This window comes from Ursus arctos, chromosome X (genome assembly GCF_023065955.2).
Source record: "Ursus arctos isolate Adak ecotype North America chromosome X, UrsArc2.0, whole genome shotgun sequence".
In the NCBI taxonomy this organism is placed as follows: domain Eukaryota; kingdom Metazoa; phylum Chordata; class Mammalia; order Carnivora; family Ursidae; genus Ursus; species Ursus arctos.
The window spans coordinates 15,157,379-15,175,533 of NC_079873.1; the positions used below are offsets into that span (position 1 = coordinate 15,157,379).

Below are 18,155 nucleotides of genomic sequence, written 5' to 3' on the forward strand. Positions count from 1 at the left end.
GCTAGCTCTGGTTTGTGGAAATTGAGAGGATATGGCATGTGTCACTTCTGGGTGGAAGCTTTGAGAGCCAGTTTAAATGATCTCTTTGCCCTCTAACATGGTAAGTTCCTGATAGAGGCTATTGCATCAGTCTGAGCGCCAGAGTGAAGATGACATGGAGCAGAGCCCCAACCAAGCTGTGAGGGATCTGTAGTGTAAACAAGGTGACCTGAGTTACTTCGGGTTCTTGGAGTGACTGAAATGTGGAGGTCGATGTTTGTTATGTTAACAAAACATAACCTAGCCCACTCCAAGTTAGTCTGGCTTTTCCCCTAACTCTTTTAATCATTCTTCACAAATTATAATTTCAGCCTCTCACCATTCTGACCAGTCCCCTGGATTCCACCCATTTTTGACACTATTCCCCTTAAATGGGGAGCCGAAATCTGAACCCCTTACCCCAGGTGCAATCCCAGTAGCCTACAACCAGCCCTTTGACCTGGGAACTCACTGAATAGAGTCTTGAGTTGTTTTTGTGTTTGTTTCTTTGTGTATGCTTTTATTATCAGCTGTGTTACACTGTTGTGAACTCAAGTTGAGCTTGTGAACCAATAACTAGAGCTAGAGGCTTTTCCCATTGATCTCTCAATATTTACCTGGGGAACCGATTTTTAGATCGCAGTTCAAGTAGACAGGACAGCATTTTACAACAGTTACATGATCTCTTAAAGACAAGTTAGCAACAGAACCATTTACAGTAAACAGATGTTCTGTCTTTTGGCTCCGACCATGCCATAAATCTTCATCATCCCGTGTACTGAGTGAAGGCTGCAGAAGTGCAGGACTGGACGCACGGTAGGTGGCCTGCACAATTTCCAATCGTGCACTCCTAGTCCGAGTTGCTAAATCCAAGGGAAAGGCCATTTTCCCGCGAGGCTCCGGAGGCGGGGCTCCACTTTCCCAGGCCGACGCCCTCAAGTTCCCGCATCCTCCCCCTTCCGTGGCGTGGTGACGAAAGGAGTCCCCCCAGCCCCCGCCCTCTCTGGCGCTGACACCCAATGAGCGGTCGCGGGCCTTTCTGGTGGGCGGGGCACACCCTAGGAGCCCGCCTGGTTGGCCTGCGACCCGGCGCGGCGCATGACGTTTTTCCGTTGCGTCACGTCGTGCTGCGGTTAAGGCGTGGCGTCCGCTCCGGGCGCCTGAAGGAGACTTGGAGATTCCGGGGTCGCGCCGTTTAAGTAGTTGGGAGTCGCCGCCGCCGCCGCCGCCGCCACTGCCGGCAATCCATGAGGAAAATGCTCGCCGCTGTCTCTCGCGTGTTGTCGGGCGCCGCCCAGAAGCCGGTGAGGCAGCGTGGGCGGCCCGGGGTAGGGCGCGAGCGGGGCCGAGGCGGAGCCCAGAGCCGAGGCGGAGCCCGATGCCGGAGGACGCCGGAGGGCGGCCCGGCCTTGGGGGCGCGCGGTGTGGCGCCGCCCAGGGCACCGCGGAGCGTCCAGAGAGCCGCGGGCCTTTTGTTTTGCCTTGCGCCTGGCACTCCAGTCCCGGCCCCGGAACGAGCGGCTGCCCGGCCCATAGGCAGCGAATGGGGGGAGGGGAACTCTACAAGGTCCACGGGGAGGTCAGCCGCGGCTCGCGGCGTCGGCTAAAGTAGGTGTGCTCCAGAAGTGCCCGTTCTTTTACCGCGGTCTGAGAAGGGGGCCTTGGGCATTCTCGAGTCTCCAGTTGATCCTGTCCATTCATTTTAAATCTTCCTATTTTCATTCTCCTTGACTGAGAGCCATGTAGAATGTTAAGAGCGTGAAATCCGGAGACTGGCCCCGTTCAAACACCTGCCTCACCGTTTACTAGCCCTCTAACCTTAGGCAAGTGTTTGTTTTTGTTCTAAATCTCCCGTGCTCGGTTTCCTCCTTTCTAAAGCCGAGATAATACGAGTATTCATCCCTTGGGGTTGTCGCGAAGCTTAAACGTGTGACACGTATGTTAACTTTTCCAAAGACCGCCCCGTACATATAGTACGTGACGTCTGTGTTAAATGTTATTTCAGTGCCCAGTTGGGTATACATTTGTGGGACACCTGTACCCAGCTCTGGAGGGTTAATTGCGGGTTATGCTCACCAGAAACCACCGCCCCCCCCCTTCCCCGCAACGTTGAGCTTTCCTTGGCAGTCACTTCAAGAGCAGTCAAGCAGAACCCAGAGGAACAGCCCCCCACCTTAAACACACACGCTTAGGGTAAAAGTAGCTAAAGAAAACAGCTGTGGTGCTTGGCAGGGTGGGGTTAGAGGTTAGCACTGTTTATGGCTCCGCTTTTAGATGTGCCTAAGGCCTTCAAGCATTTTGACCTCTAGGTGTGCGGAGGTAGTATTACTGGGTACAGTTGCAGCCAAGTTTGACTTGCAGTTCAGGTTCTAGTAACTCCCAGGATTTTGTGGCAGTTACGCCTAGTATGGGCAGAGATCATTGAAAGGGGGGAAGTATACCCCTCTAGGAATCCCGTTGACTGAAATAACTACAAAACACAGTTTGGTTCATCAGTTACTAGCATTTAATTGCAACTAGGTCCACCTGAAGGATAAGCTCATTTCAGTTTTATTTCTGTATGTCACATGATATATCCAACATTTTTTGAACTCTTAATGTGTGCCAGGCACTAGGCTATTTAATCTCCACATCTTCACTTTTTAGTTGAATGTAAGTAATGGAAAAATGTTTTCAACTTTAAATGAAGGTCTTAGTTCTGTATCATGTTAAATTTAAAGGGCTGCAGTAGAAAAGAAAAACTTCAGTAGAATTGGTGTTCTGCAGTAAAAGAAAAATTGGTGTGTGTTTTTTCAAATTACAGTCACCTCTGTGTCCCTAGGAACAGAGTGAAGTCGTCATTTACTATCAGAGGCTCATTCGCTCGGCTGCCCCAAATACTTCTGCTTGTGTTTTCCATTCTTCCAGCAATGAGTTGCCATGAGATGCAAATTGCACTTTATTTCAATAAAACTTTGGCTTCTTCAAAAATCATGTAATACCGCCCAAATCAAATAGAAATGAATTTTGAGTTACAGTAATTTGTTAACTGGATAAAACCAGAGTGGACTATAACTTCATTTAGTCAAAAATTGTTACTGAGAGAAAAGATTATTACAATGGAAATGTGTATAACGTTTCTTTTATTTAATTACTTTTTTAAAAATAAGAATTAGAGACAGTTAAAGAGTTAGTGCTCCTTACTTTGAGCTGGCCCTCTTTTTTTTTGTGTGGCTGTTTTTGCTTGTTTTTCCTGTTGCTTGCATATGTGGCACTAATTATAGTAAGGCACAGAAAAATATTTTGAAGAATTATGTATTAACTGTAGATTATGTGTGTTCTATGGGCCGAAACCCTGTTTAGTAGCTCCCCATCCTTGCAACAGAGCGAATCAGGTAATCAGTGTTTCCATAAACTGTAATTATTGATGAGATGTCCCCAGAGTGCTCAGCGCACTTTAGGCTCTTGGGTCTAGTGTGCTTATTTATCAGGTTTCAGTTGTGTTAACACAGGCCACTTAGAGTGTTCAATGTGTTTGTTTTAGAATTGTCAGAGACCTGTACTTTCTTTTTTGAACCTGTACTTCTTAATGCTAAAAAGATCCTTGTCAGATAAAGGAAAACACACTTGAAACTGTCAGGAACTGGACAAATTTCATACTCCACAGCTTGCCAGGTTCCCAGTGATTCTGGGTTTGACACTTTGATTTGCAAAAGTGTCTTTAAAAATTAAGCATATCAGATGTTAATACCATCAAGACAGGAACAACCATTTTCTAAGCATAGGTGATACAAACAGGTTTAAGGAATTTGTCTTTTAACAAACTCATTGTATAAATTAAAGTAGGTGTAGTATTTAATATCTTAGAGAACCTAAGGGAAAATGTTGCTGTAATTTATTACAGTGCTCACTTCTCAGGGCTTACCAGGGGCTGGCCTAGGTAGAAGAGTTGGGACATTGTCTCCCTCTTTTTTCCCTTGGTTTGCCGCCCTTCAGCCATCCCACCAAAACCTTCAGAAATTGGATGCACCTCCTACAAAATGACAGTCTCTAAAATGAAAGCAGAAAGCCCGGTGTAACTTAAGTTGCTGAAGTACCTGTGATTTCATCTTTGAATGAGGTCGAGTGTTTTCAAAGTTATTTCACAGATGAAATTGCATTTAAAATTGTTATTGCTTATATTTCAGGGGCGCCTGGGTGGCACAGTCGTTAAACGTCTGCCTTCGGCTCAGGGCGTGATCCCAGCGTTCTGGGATCGAGCCCCACATCAGGCTCCTCTGCTAGGAGCCTGCTTCTTCCTCTCCCACTCCCCCTGCCTGTGTTTACTCTCTCGCTGGCTGTCTCTGTCAAATAAATAAATAAAATCTTTAAAAAAATATATAATTGTTATTGCTTATATTTCAATTATCCTTTGTGAGAATTCCACTACCAGTATTCTTTTGGCTTTTTAAGTAATAGGGAAGATTTTTAATTTACACTGGTAGAATCTGGAATTTAGGAACTAGTTTCCCTTGTTGACTTGAATGGTTCCCATGTATTTAGGAACTTAAAGTTTTTATTTTTTGAAATGTGAATGGGTTTGTCCATGGTCTCTCAAAGAGGAACCCTATTTAACAGAGAAGCTTTTTAGGGCTCTCCAGAGAAAATGAAAGGTAATTTTTTCAACAACCACAACAGTTATAAATTATGACATACTCACACTTTTTTTTTTTTTAAAGATTTTATCTATTTATGTGACAGAGAGACAGCCAGCGAGAGAGGGAACACAGCAGGGGGAGTGGGAGAGGAAGAAGCAGGCTCATAGCGGAGGAGCCTGATGTGGGACTCGATCCCAGAACGCCAGGATCACGCCCTGAGCCGAAGGCAGACGCTTTAACGACTGCGCTACCCAGGCGCCCCCATACTCACACTTTTGATAGGACTTTTAGCTGCTTTAACTTAACTCAGCTCCTTTTACCCATTATATGGGTGATTCCTCTTATTTTTGAGACGGATAATAATGAAACAGGGAGAAAGGATATGAGTATCTTTCCAGCAGTCGTAGTCTTTGACCTTGCCTTCCTGCTCTTTATTATATAGAATTGTCATTTTTGGTTTCAACTTTAAGATGGAGAAAGAAATTTACCTCTTCTCGGTTATGGTTGGTTACTAGCTGGTTTGGTCTCTAGTTTTATTTATTTATTAAGTTATATAAATTATATAAGATATAATTAGTTGACATGCAGTGTAATATTAGTTTCAGGTGTACGATTATAGTGTTTCAACAAGGTCTCTAGTTTTAAATATTTCTGAAAACTAACAGGTTTTGTAGCTGTATCTGGAAATTTATTTTGCATTACAAGAAATATTTCTGGCCCCACAGTGTAATTTAACAACTGGCAAAAATAACTGGTCTGTTTCATGATTGCTTTAGTTTGTCACCTCACCCCTCTTAGCTTTATTTCTTTCCAAATTCCTCAGTTTTCTTCACATATTCTTAGGTATACTAATGGATTCTCTCGGCCTCTAACTTAAGCCTTTATTTCTAGTATTTAAGCATTTTTCCTATAGCATTGTCATTGCCTTGTTGGCTTTATCAGATAATGGTATATTGATGGGTGAAGAGATAAGTAGATAATAGGTTTTTGTACACTTGGAGGGGCGCTTAGCAGGTCAACCTTAACCCTTCTCAGCAGGATGAAGTCCTGTGCTAGGAGTCGGACGGTAAGGTAATACACTGGAGGAACACATCCAAAGTACTTTTTGTGGAATCTGAAGAATATGCTTCAAGTCTCCATGAAAAGAAGTCATGTCAACTTACATATCAGTGTTTGAAAACGTGGCAGAATGTGGCTAAAATAATACAGTAATAGTAATTGGTTAAATATTTGTGGTCTAATCTGGACCTTAGCCCTCACGTGGAGTACTTCCGTTGTGAGTAGGTATGTTCAATTGGAAAAGTGGAGAGGAAACATCTCCCCCGCTTTTTACCTCCCAGGCGGTTAACAGCCACCCAAACAGCAGGAAGGGACCGCTGGTTGCAGAGAACATCTCTCCCTTCTGAGGCTTCAGGAGGAGCCTGTCCAAGATCTAGGCTGTTCAAATTATAAAATGTCCGAGTCCCTTAAGTATCTTTTGTCTTCTACATTTCTCACGAACGTATATATCTCATACTTCGAGTAGTTTAAAATATGTTTCTTATGGAGCCATTTCATAGAATAGTGGTTTGCCTGAAATAGGAATTGGATCGTAGTTTTTATGAAGAATAATTCTGAAAGTAAAGCTTTTGCTTGTTCATTGCCTGGTTATGACTGCAAGTAGCAGTAATAAAGCCCACAGGTTAGCTAGTCTCTTCAGTTTGGCCATTAGCTTCATTCTATTTTCAGTGTAATTTCTTCGGAAACAAAATGGCCAAGTGGATGGGTTTGATTTTTGCTTCCTTTCTCTTTCTACTGTTACCCTTCAGAAGTGGGTATGATCATGTTTCATTGGCCAGAGCATGGATTCATTTTGAAGGCAAGATCCCAACACAGTAGAGAGAATGGAGGATATACGCGTGAATGTGTTGGGGCTTATGAAAATTCCAGGACTGCATCCTGATAATGATGATAATGACTTTCAAAACTACCTGACAATAAAAAGTACTGATGTGTTTGTATATTTTGGTCTTTCAAGGCAAGCAGAGTTCTCGTGGCTTCCCGTAATTTTGCAAATGATGCTACATTCGAAATTAAGGTAAGAGGTGTTTTGTTTTGTGTTAGTAATTTTTCCACAGGTACACAGGCCTGCGTCAGGCGCCCTGTTCAGTGGGGAGTCTGCTTCTCCTGCTGCTCCTCCTGCTTGTGCTCGCTCGCTCTCAGATAAATAAATAAAATCGTAAAAGTTTCTTAGAATGTTTCTTTGAAAGTTTGTCTTTCAGCCTATAAGTCATTTGACTTCCATGGGTTTTTGGTGAAAGTCATCTTAGATTTCTTTCCTCTAAAACTCGATCCTTTTTCACAATGAGCTTTCTGGTTTAAGGAGTCAGAAGCAGTATGCAGTGTTTCTTATGTGCTCCTCTGCTGGGTTTTGAGTTAAATATTACTGCAATAAGATAATAGGTCTTACAATGGGTTGTCAGTGTTTACATTGTAATAACTGGAAGTTAACTGTCTGATTGCATTTCAGAAATGCGATCTTCACCGGCTAGAAGAGGGCCCCCCTGTCACCACAGTGCTCACCAGGGAGGACGGGCTCAGGTACTATAGGATGATGCAGACTGTTCGCCGGATGGAGTTAAAGGCAGATCAGCTGTATAAACAGAAAATTATTCGTGGTTTCTGTCACTTGTGTGATGGTCAGGTGAGTGGTGGTTTTGTAATAAGACCCTGTTAGGTGTAGGAATTTAAGTATGGTTTGTAGTTATTGATTTTTACCCCGCCTTATGCGTCTGAAGAATTTGAGGCCAGCCTGTCAGAATAAAGACTAGCCTGCTGAGGCCTGTTACGAAGCTTATGCTAAGGAAGTCACACATACTTCTGTTGCTTGTGTCCTGTGCCTCGATGGCTTTGTGATCACCTGTAGGGCGTATACTTGTGGGGGAGAGGGTTTTCACTTTGTGTTCTGTTTTGTGGGTTTCAGCCAAGGGTTACAAATTCAAATGCCTATGGGGACCAGCTGGGTGGAAGAAATTAGTTGAAGAAGGCGGGACTGGTAGTGGGCTGGAGTGGGCAGGCCCCTCCCACCAGGGGACACCATCGCTTGGTTCCAGCCAGTTGGTGCCATATGGAAATCCAGGGTTAATGCTTCCTGTTTTTGGTTCTTCAAGAGAAGACAGAAGTATCGATTTTCATACGAAATTCCCCCAGTATTCATGTTGACATCTAATTCGGGATTTTTGTCCCAGATCACTGTACCACGGTACATCTGTGGATTGCCAGTTTGTAGCTTCTGGCTTGAGCTTTACCTTCTGTTTTGTTTCCGATGAAAAATAGAGCTCCTTTTGTGGTTATTAAGAGTTCTTCCAGGCCAAATTTTCATAATAGGCGAGGGCTTTTATCTAGAAATGTGTATTGTATTGACTCATTACTGCTTCTTCCTTTAATGTAGGAAGCTTGTTGTGTGGGCCTGGAGGCCGGCATAAATCCCACAGACCATCTTATCACAGCCTATCGGGCTCATGGCTTTACCTTTACTCGTGGGCTTTCTGTCCGAGAAATTCTCGCAGAGCTTACAGGTTTGCTATTCATTTTTAGAAGGGGGAAATTAGTGAAATTTAAGTGCAGATTTCTCATACTAAAATGCTGTTATAACAATATTAAAACCTTTTCGGATATGGAAAAGAGCCTCTCCTTTTGGTGCTCTGGTACCTCTGTTGTGCTTTTGAGTAAACCAACCATTTTTGAGGTCATCTGGCCCCTCAGGTAAACGTTTAAGAAGTTTAAAAATGTTAGCTTCGTAAGATCAGAATACTTTTTGTCACTTAAGCACGCCAGTAGAAATTAGCAGTCATAGAAAGTAAACTGAGAGTAGGAGCATTTCATTGTCTGCAATTTAAATTCTAGGAATCTTTTTAATATTCCCTTTGTCCCCCTTGACTCTTGAACTGTTCAGTGTCCCAGTGTAGGAGAAATCGGAAGATGTTTGTAACTAGAAAAAAAAAAAAAAAAAGTCCAGCGTACCATGATGCTAACATCTAAAGGAAATTCAGTGGTTAGAGAGCTGGAAAGGTCAAGGACATTGGACTGGATCGATCTTCACTGAAGGGCCAGGAGATAAGGGTGGAGTATATGTTTGCATAGAGGGATGGGTGCTTATAGAATTGAGTTAACCTGTGAGTTCTAGTGGCTAAGCCTCTAAGTAAACACTTGGGGTGTGGTTTTCTTTTGTATATTTGGTTTTTGATGTGTATGTGCATATGGTGCCATTGGTAGGACGAAGAGGAGGCTGTGCTAAAGGGAAAGGTGGATCGATGCATATGTATGCCAAGAACTTCTATGGGGGCAATGGCATCGTTGGAGCTCAGGTAATTCACGATGAGGATGAGAATTACATGCTTTCCTAGATTTGGCCCTGAACCACGTCTTAACAACATTTCATACCCCGGAGAACTTCCCTCTGAAGTATTTTAGTACTTTGGGGGCTTGGTGTACTTTAAAAGACCTATTGCTTCATAGCCTACCATTTGATCAGTTAATAAGTAGATTTGGACAATGATTTAAAATTCTTCTTTTAGGTATTTGTTATGTTTTATAAGTAAGCAAGAGCCCCTAGCAGTGGCCTATACCTTCACCTTTTCGTTTATATTTAAGTATATTAATTGTTTTGTCACATCCACTTAACCCTTTTTCTCCCTGCTGTAGACTGTGGATGCAGGTATCTGAGGAGGGAAGGCAGGGGATCAGGATCTTAGGTGCCATGTTAGAAATCAGTCCAGCTTTTGTGGTTATCTAGTCCTCTTTGTTCTCATCAGTTAGTGAATAATGAAGTAACAGCCTGGGTGTGATATGTAAGTGATGAATCACTAAATTTTCCTCCTGAAACCAGTATTATGCTATAAGTTAACTAACTAGAATTTAAATAAAAATTTGAAAGAAAAAAGGAAGAACGGCATAAAATTACAGCTAGATTGTCTGGCTTAGTTTGTAATGTGATGCTGCTGTACGTTAAACTAGGTTTCATATTTTGGCTCTTTAGTAGTTGAATCTTTACAGAAGTGTTCCTGTTTAGTGGGTGAAATAGAAGAATTATTCATGTTGTTTTACCAGTTTGAGTATAATATTGGGGGTAGAGTAGTTAGGGGTAGGGGTAGGCTAGGGAGTTTGTAGTGACAGTGTAATTTCTGTCTTAAATTCTGGCCAGGGTTTAAAATTCAGAGCATTAATTTCTCCCCTCATGGATTTCTCTGGTTCTTTTCTTGGTTGTCCTCAATATTAGGTGCCCCTGGGAGCGGGGATTGCTCTGGCCTGTAAGTATAATGGAAAGGATGAGGTCTGTTTGACTTTATATGGCGATGGTGCTGCTAATCAGGTGAGTATGCGTCTCTTGACTTTGCAGTTTTTTTTTTTTTTTTAAAGATTTTATTTATTTATTCTACAGAGATAGAGACAGCCAGCGAGAGAGGGAACACAAGCAGGGGGAGAGGGAGAGGAAGAAGCAGGCTCATAGCGGAGGAGCCTGATGTGGGGCTCGATCCCATAACGCCGGGATCACGCCCTGAGCCGAAGGCAGACGCTTAACCGTTGTGCCACCCAGGCGCCCCACCTTTGCAGTTTTATCGCCAAAGTGCTGACTAGTCATGTTTCGGTCGCAGGGTAGTCGTCTGTTGCTTAGTAGTTGAAGCAGCCGTTCGTGACAGGCTGGAGTGTGGTATTATGGCCACGTTACAGGTTTACTTCGTGGTGTGTGGCGCGAGCGCTTCATATGGACCCGCCCGTGGAGGAGCTCTCCTGCCTTGGCGCTTCACAAACGCTCTGTGGGTGAAGGACTTTCTTACATTTTAACCTGTCGCCAGTTCATTCACACCAGTCCTGTAATGTGCGGACTCGTTCTCTTGGATGTCGTGGCATTGTCAGACTCCTCTTGTGGTTTCTGAGCCTGGCTCTTTCTGTACTTTTCCTGTCATGCTCGGAGTCCTCACCAGTCTATGGACGACACTTCGAGGCCCTGCTCTAGATGCCGAGTCTCAGACACTGGCTCACTCTGGTTATCCAGTGGGTCTCATAGCATTTACAGTAAAGCATAAAAGTAGGTAGCCACCAAGTTTTACGTGTTTATCTTTTCCTAATGTACTCTGTACCATTGCCTTGGCCCCGCCAAAACAGGTGGTGGTATTTGGTTTGTCACTTCCTTTGGTTGCAGAAAGAGATGCTTGCCCTTTCTTCCTCCCCGCCCTCGCCCCCAGCACACACACTCCTTTGCCTTAAAAGCTCTTTTGTGGAAGGTGAAGCTTGTCATGTTTTATGAAAGCTTTCGTGCCAGGGAGAGCAGCAGCTTTTGGGGACAGTGAAGAAGTCTAGAGAAAAATAGCCAAATAAAACCACTTGCACTTTTTATACACACTTCCAGGGTCAGATATTTGAAGCTTATAACATGGCAGCTTTGTGGAAATTGCCATGTATTTTCATCTGTGAGAATAACCGCTATGGAATGGGAACGTCCGTTGAGAGAGCAGCGGCCAGCACTGATTACTACAAGAGAGGCGACTTCATTCCTGGACTGAGGGTGAGGACACCTGGTGTGAGGCCAGGGCTACCCCTTTGCGTCTTGGTGCCTTTGTGTGGGTCTTTGACAAATTGGTCTCAGACAAAGAGTTCTCTGTTCTTGGGGCATGAACGGGTCCTGTGAAGTTAAAATGGTTCGACGCAGTTTCATTTATGCTCTGCCCTTTCTTGTGTATGGACAGGTCGATGGAATGGATATCTTGTGTGTCCGGGAGGCAACAAGGTTTGCAGCTGCCCACTGTAGATCTGGAAAGGTAAGACTTTCTTTTTGGGCCTCTGGGCTAGAGATTTCTATTGACATTTATCTTAAAAGAAGGCCTTCCATGTGTCTATTGTAGCTTTTCAGGGGTGGCTGATAATCGAGGTGTGTATAAGGTAGCACAGTCTGGTGAATTGGGGGCCTTTGTAAATACCATGGTCTTGGTAGCTCGCCTCTTGGGAAACATCCCACATTGCCCCCCATTTGGGGTGAATCTTTCCTTTGAGCACTCCTTCAGCATTTTGCCTTGTGGTTTGGTTAATTTTGTGCCTCCAACCTCCAGCCCTCCTCCCCATTAATCATAAGCCCCTGGAGTGAGCAGATTGGCGACCCCCACAATGCTCAGCACAGAACTTTGCTTGGATAATAGGCGTTCAGTGTAAGCTTGTCTTCCGTTACTTAAATATTATGGTTAAAATGTGTCATCTTAGTCTTGCTGCTTCAGTCCTGAGAATCTTGACCTTTCAGTAGAGCGGGAGAGGGAACACTGAGGTTGGCGTAGGTGCCATCAGAGCTAGTGGAAAGGATGGTGTTTTCCGTCAGTTGGTGTTCACAGCCGAGAAAGCATGGCCCTAGGGTTTACCTTTCTGTGACGTCCTCTGTGCAGTGGGATTGGGCTACAGTGATGCAGATGGGGACTGGGGTGGGTCAGGGAGGGAGATGGAGAGGAGCTGCACATGAGGGAAGAGGAATGAAATCGAGTATGGCTGAGGTGGCAGTGAGCTCAGCAGACTACATTGGGACTCCCAGGACTAGAGGTCTAGACTTGGGCAGTGGTTATCAGTCATTCTCCTCTTCCCCAGTTCCTGAAAGAACATGCAGGGTACAAACTTAACATGGAAACAGGATCACTGGTTTATAGTATGTGTTGACTTTCACAGCCTGATCTTGGAATTAGGGGAGGGTCTAGAAACCCCCTTAGCCCAACCCACTGTGTTTTCCAATAGCTCCTGGATGGCATAGAACAGAAAAATAGGTGACAGTGAGGGATTGACGTGTGTCAGGTGATGCAGTAAGCACTTCTGTGTTAATCAGCACAACACTTGAGTCAGGTCCCTCACCTGTAAAACAGTAACGTGAGGCACGGAGCAGTTAAGGGGTTGTAGCTGCTGTGCCTGACAGCCCGGATTGGATCCCAGGTGCTTGGACTGAGAGCCGCCCCCTCCCCCAGCCCCCCAGCTGCTGCACCAGACTGCCCAGGGATCCTAGATCTACCCTCTCCCCTCAGTGTTCAGAGTTGTCTTCTGGAAGGGGGCTAGTGTAGCAGGAGGAAGCTGTCCTGGGGGTGGTCAGGCTGGCCAGCAGAGTCACAGGGCTAACCCCCAGATGTCGTTAGTGACCACCAACTTGGTTACGCGCTAGCCAGACCTGCGCAGGAGGATGGGTTGTCAGCCCCTACGAAATTGCATGAATTGGGGTGAGGTAGAGATTGACCTACCCAACCTAGCTTTAGGTCTCCCGTCCTTCCGCACTTTCCTGCACACCCAGAGGTTTGCTTTTAGTCTCATTCTGTGAGATTTCGCAGTAGTATTTTTCTCTAGCTTTTTAAAAGGACCCAAATGCTTGTAGACCATTTCATCTGTGACTGAGGGGGAAAACTAGCTTTATTGACCCTGAAGATCAAATCTACCCCCTCCCTTGGTGTCATACCTGCTTTCTAATAGGTTTTTCTGCATTAAATCTCAGCTGTTTTATAGGATTATTATATATCAAAGGCAATACTGATGAAATATTTAAGATCAGTGGGGTCTGTAACATGCTGAATGCCTTTTTTCTTGTAAATGAGAAGGATGAAACATGGAATGCATAGGTATTAGTTAATAGGAAGTGCTTGACAACTCAGCCATCTTATAGAAAGTGTGATAACATCTTTGAAAGGATGTGCTGTGCCCATTGTCTCAGTCTCCACTGGGTTCTGTTTTAGGGGCCCATACTGATGGAGCTACAGACTTACCGTTACCATGGACACAGCATGAGCGACCCTGGAGTCAGGTATGGTCATGGGAATTCAGAGCGTGGTGTCCCAAGTGGGTGGGCTTTGTTGGGTGCTACTTACATGAAAAAGCAAAGCATTTCAGCATTTGCTTTGGAAGCCAGACACCGGTGGGCTTCATGCAGTGAATTAGTTGGTATTGAGTAGTTGTTTGACTCTTTGCCTGGAAGCATTTTGAAAATCCCTATAATATGTAGTATGTACATGTTAGCATGAGCAGCAAAAAAATTGCAGAGAGCGGACACCTGGCTGGCTTAGGGGTAGAGCCTGTGACTCTTGGGATTTGTGAATTCAAGTCCCACGTTGGGGGGCAGAAGTTGCTTTAAAAACTCGCAGGGACAAATTGTTGCATAAAATAGGTCGATGGTATAGAGTATATGTATGTATTAGGGGCATGCAGCTTTGGTAGGCATTCCCCCAGTAAAACCTGGCACGGAGTGAGGCTACCTGGCAACATGGGGTATTCAGTATGGTGAAATAGACCAATCAAAACACAGTAGGTGACACTAGGAAGGTAGTTTTACTAGTCACTCAGTAACTCTGGCATGTAATGCTGCCACCCCAGAGTGTGACACAATTAAAAGAAGTAGATTTTGTCAGAGTAAGTAAGCCCTAACAAGCCTGGGAGTAGATTGGAGTTTGAAGGGAAAATGTTATGAAGAGCAACTTACCTGGAAAAATGCACTTGGTGTTTTCAGAAACACAGTAGAGCCCTCCCTTTTAGTGTTACTTGAAATAACAGGTTTCAAAGATGTAGGACAAGGATGTACAGTTGACCCTTGAATGACACAGGTTTGAACAGCGTGGGTCCACTTTACACAGGGATTTTCTTTTTCAATAATAAATACAGTACTAGTCTGTATTTTCTCTGGCTGTAACACTTCTGGCTTAAGAATACAGTATATAGGGGCGCCTGGGTGGCACAGCGGTTGGGTGTCTGCCTTCGGCTCAGGGCGTGATCCCGGCGTTACGGGATCGAGCCCCACATCAGGCTCCTCCGCTATGAGCCTGCTTCTTCCTCTCCCACTCCCCCTGCTTGTGTTCCCTCTCTCGCTGGCTGTCTCTATCTATCTCTGTCAAATAAATAAAATCTTAAAAAAAAATACAGTATATAATACGTGTAACATACAAAATATCTGTTAATCAGTTATTAGTAAGAAAGACTTGTTTTTCGGGAGTCACAATTGGCAGATTTTTGACTGTGTTTATGGGGGGGTTGGTATTCTTAAGCCCCACGTTGCTCAAGGGTCAGTTGTACTCTAGAATCAGGAATTGGGAAATCTGTCCAAGTTTTCACTGGCCGCCCCCCCCCCCCCGCCCTTCTCTGGGCTCCTAAACTTACTTCCTGCTTGGCATTCTGCTGCCTGCCAGTCTACAGTTCTCGCCACCCACCTAAAATGGCACACAAAGCGGCTCTACCACTTTCTTCATATCCTACATCTTGATCAGAGAAGCCAGAGGAATTGCCAGGGCAGAGTTCTCTATGAAAGAAAGATACTAGAATGTTTGCTTGTTAGAGGCAGCGTTCTTGTATCATCTTGAGAGTATAATTGCACTATTCCCCCGGCGACAGCTCTGTGTCAGAAACCTCCGCCTGTAGTTCGCAGAAAACCTTTCTGACCTACTTGTTCGCCTCCCTCTAGTTACCGTACGCGAGAAGAGATTCAGGAAGTAAGAAGTAAGAGTGACCCTATTATGCTTCTCAAGGATAGAATGGTGAACAGCAATCTGGCCAGTGTTGAAGAATTAAAGGTACGCTCAGCCAGCTTTTCTGCACCCACAAAGCTGCCGCTCTGGGGGAGCTACCTCGGTCAGTGGGAAAGTGCGGATGGTGGGGTCACAGGACATGAAGCAGTCCTATTTGCTTAACCTTGAAACCCAGCAGCACAGTTCTGTTTTCCTAAGAATAGACTTCAGATACTCGTCAGTGTTCCCATCGGTACTCCAACATATTCTGTGATCACTGCCATTTAAAAACCTCTTCCACAATAGCAACAACAATTAGTACGTCTAGTCCTAGAAGAGTTCCAGTTCCATACTAGCAACGTGTTCGAGTAGAACTAGTTGGTATTCTAAGCTGCTGTTTGTTTATTCAAAAACCTCTTGAACTGTAATCTGGTTTTTAGGAAATTGATGTTGAAGTGAGGAAGGAAATTGAGGATGCTGCCCAGTTTGCCACTGCTGATCCTGAACCGCCTTTGGAAGAACTAGGCTATCACATTTACAGCAGCGACCCGCCTTTTGAAGTTCGGGGTGCAAATCAGTGGATCAAGTTTAAGTCCATCAGTTAATGGGAGACCGGCTCCAGCTGTAAGGGACTCTGTGTTCTCAACTTTGTTAGGGAAGAAAACCCCGTAAAAAGAATGTAGGCCAGGCTAGTGCATGTGTTTTGTACAGTGTTGCATTAAAAGATGATATTACTGCCCACTTCAGGACTTAGTGTGACTATTACATACGGTTCAGATTTCAGATTTTTTCCTTAAAATGGTTCTATTTCTTTTAATGACTGAGAAGTATTTGCTAAATAGTATACAACTAAATCAAAAGCCATTCCTACCTTTGAGGGGAGTGGGAGCATTCCCTCGACCCTTGCGCCTCACACACTCCGCAGGCACACCCTCATCAGTGTGGGGGCTGAAGCCTTTTCACAGTGACCGTCGTTTCTCAATAAAACACAATATTATCTCCAGGCAGGGGGTAGAAGGACAATTCCATTTTAATTTTTTTAAAGATTTTATTTTTAAGTGATGTCTACACATCCAACATGGGGCTCGAACTCATGATCTCGAGATCAAGGGTCGCACACTCCACTGACTGAGCCAGTGGGCTGCCCCAACAATACCATTTTTAAATAATCATTTCGAAGGCCAAATAACTTAATTTTCTTCATTTATACATTAAATACAAAGCTGTTTCCTTCAGTAGTTTTCTATTTACATTCATATCAAACATCAAATACCAGGCATATTCAAGTACAATGCCATTTTGTAGTAACCTGTGGTCTAAAACAGTGATGCCCAGCCTGTTACTTTAAACACCTGCTTCACCTTTCCAGTAGGTGCTACAGGGTCTGCTGAGTCTTCCACCGAAGCAACATTGAAGTTTGTTTTAAAGAATTCCATAATATTCTGGGATGTCAAAATTAGAGCACTGTTCCCACAACACATCAAGTTCTACTCACCTTTAAAACGTGTTGATAAGTAACAGGTTCTAAAAAAAAAAAACCATCCCATTTGAGTAATTCTTTAAAACTTCAAGTTCTTAAATAATGGGGTTTTCCTTATGTAAACTCGGTGGCATTCACGCGTATGTTAACAGAAGTTTTAACAACAAAGATGTCAGCTCTTGGCGCTGTCTGTCCCCTGGCCTAGCCGACTGGTTCGGCCTCGTGTTGCGAGGCTGGGGACCCCTGCGCCCTTCTTCTGTACTGGGAGACTGCGGTCCAGAGCCTGCAGAGGAGGCCACCACTAGGAAGCAATCAATCAAGAGTCTTCTTTAGAATCGGAAGAAAAGAGAAGTTCAAAGCCACACCACCAAATACTTCTTTAGGAGCCCTTATGTCAAAAGCTACAGTATATAATTCTAGACTTGTCTAGATTGCCAAAATGCAGTTCCTAACTTAGAGCTCTGTCAGCTCGTATTTGGGCTTGAGTAGGAGTGGCACGTGGCCTCAGAGGCATGTGCAGGGCAGGCTGAGGGAAGAAGTGCTGGAGAGAGCCCGGAAGCTATGGGGTTTCACGTCCCAATGGTACCCAACTCAAGCTGGGTACCCAAAGGAAACTCAGAGTGAGAGGGGAAGTTGGTTTTCTGACTAAGCCACAGATAGGAAAGAAAATTAATTTCAACGAAGGGGGAAAGTGACCATCACTTTGTTTTCTACTGATTTAAAAGCACAATCACAGGAAAAAAAGTCATTTTCTATTACAGTGTTTTGAAGCCATTCTTACCGTAGTCTGAGGTGTCTTAGATCTTCCTTAGTGATGTCATTAAGAATGTCAGAAAGCGTATAGCCCTCTTCAACAATCTGAAACAAATATCAAATACAGAAGAGTTAAGCTGCTTTGTAGTAATGGCATAGGAATGTTCTTTTATTTACAAATTTACCTTTTCTATTGTACTCGCATCTGCTCCTTGCAGTTGTAACCAGTCTATGAGCTCTTGATCAGTTTTCTGCCCCTGAGACCCAGGAGGGGATGCTGGGTTCTCTGTAGTATCTGCAATGATGAGAAATTTGTTTTGTTGTATATTATTGTTTAACAGTAAAACTCTTCAGAAGTAATAAGTTGGATAAAATAAACTATTACACACAACATAAGCGTGATTTGAAAGGAGATGACTTAAACCTGTCTGAGCTGCTCTAATCCACAGTCCATAGTTCCCGGATTCACTTTGCAGAGATTAAAGGGACTACAGGTAAGGGTAATGTTACTTACTTGGGAATTTGATACACTTTATGTCTACCACTTTAAATGCTTATTCCAGTCTCTACAATGCCTTTTATAAGGAATCCCATCCTTAACTGCACGGGAAATCAAATGAGGACATGGAATTCAGTACTGAGATGTTGTGTCCACGCTTATCCATCCCACATTCCAAGAGGTGGCTGGCTGCAGCTCTTTTGTAAGTGGCACGAAATGAATTCGGTTTACTGAGGTTTCATTTCTGCAGTCAGTCACACTTTTTAGGTATGCAGTGCTGTGAACTTTGATGAGCAGTCATGTAACCA

The 18,155-nt window shown here is 44.1% G+C and overlaps 2 protein-coding genes across 3 annotated transcripts in view; one reads left to right on the forward strand and one right to left on the reverse strand.

Annotated features, from left to right (window-relative positions):
• Positions 1-1,111: 1,111 nt before the first annotated feature.
• On the forward strand, positions 1,112-17,741 carry PDHA1 (pyruvate dehydrogenase E1 subunit alpha 1). The gene is made up of 11 exons (XM_026480222.4): positions 1,112-1,322; positions 6,652-6,711; positions 7,144-7,317; positions 8,065-8,191; positions 8,889-8,980; positions 9,892-9,984; positions 11,023-11,178; positions 11,360-11,431; positions 13,361-13,428; positions 15,073-15,181; positions 15,556-17,741. Exons 1-11 carry the CDS (start codon positions 1,266-1,268, stop codon positions 15,718-15,720), a joined length of 1,173 nt encoding a protein of 390 aa, XP_026336007.1. The 5' UTR covers positions 1,112-1,265; the 3' UTR covers positions 15,721-17,741.
• Positions 16,144-18,155, reverse strand: part of MAP3K15 (mitogen-activated protein kinase kinase kinase 15) — a 117,549-nt gene continuing 115,537 nt past the window's right edge. The window contains exons 27-28 of one of the 2 annotated variants that reach the window (XM_057310416.1): positions 17,534-17,643; positions 16,144-17,453 (exon numbers count right to left, since the gene is read on the reverse strand). In XM_057310416.1, the coding sequence (XP_057166399.1) occupies positions 17,373-17,453; positions 17,534-17,643 (191 nt within the window). In that variant the 3' untranslated portion in view covers positions 16,144-17,372. Of the gene's footprint in view, positions 17,644-18,155 lie in introns of both variants that reach the window. The other variant, XM_026480221.4, reaches the window with a different exon arrangement.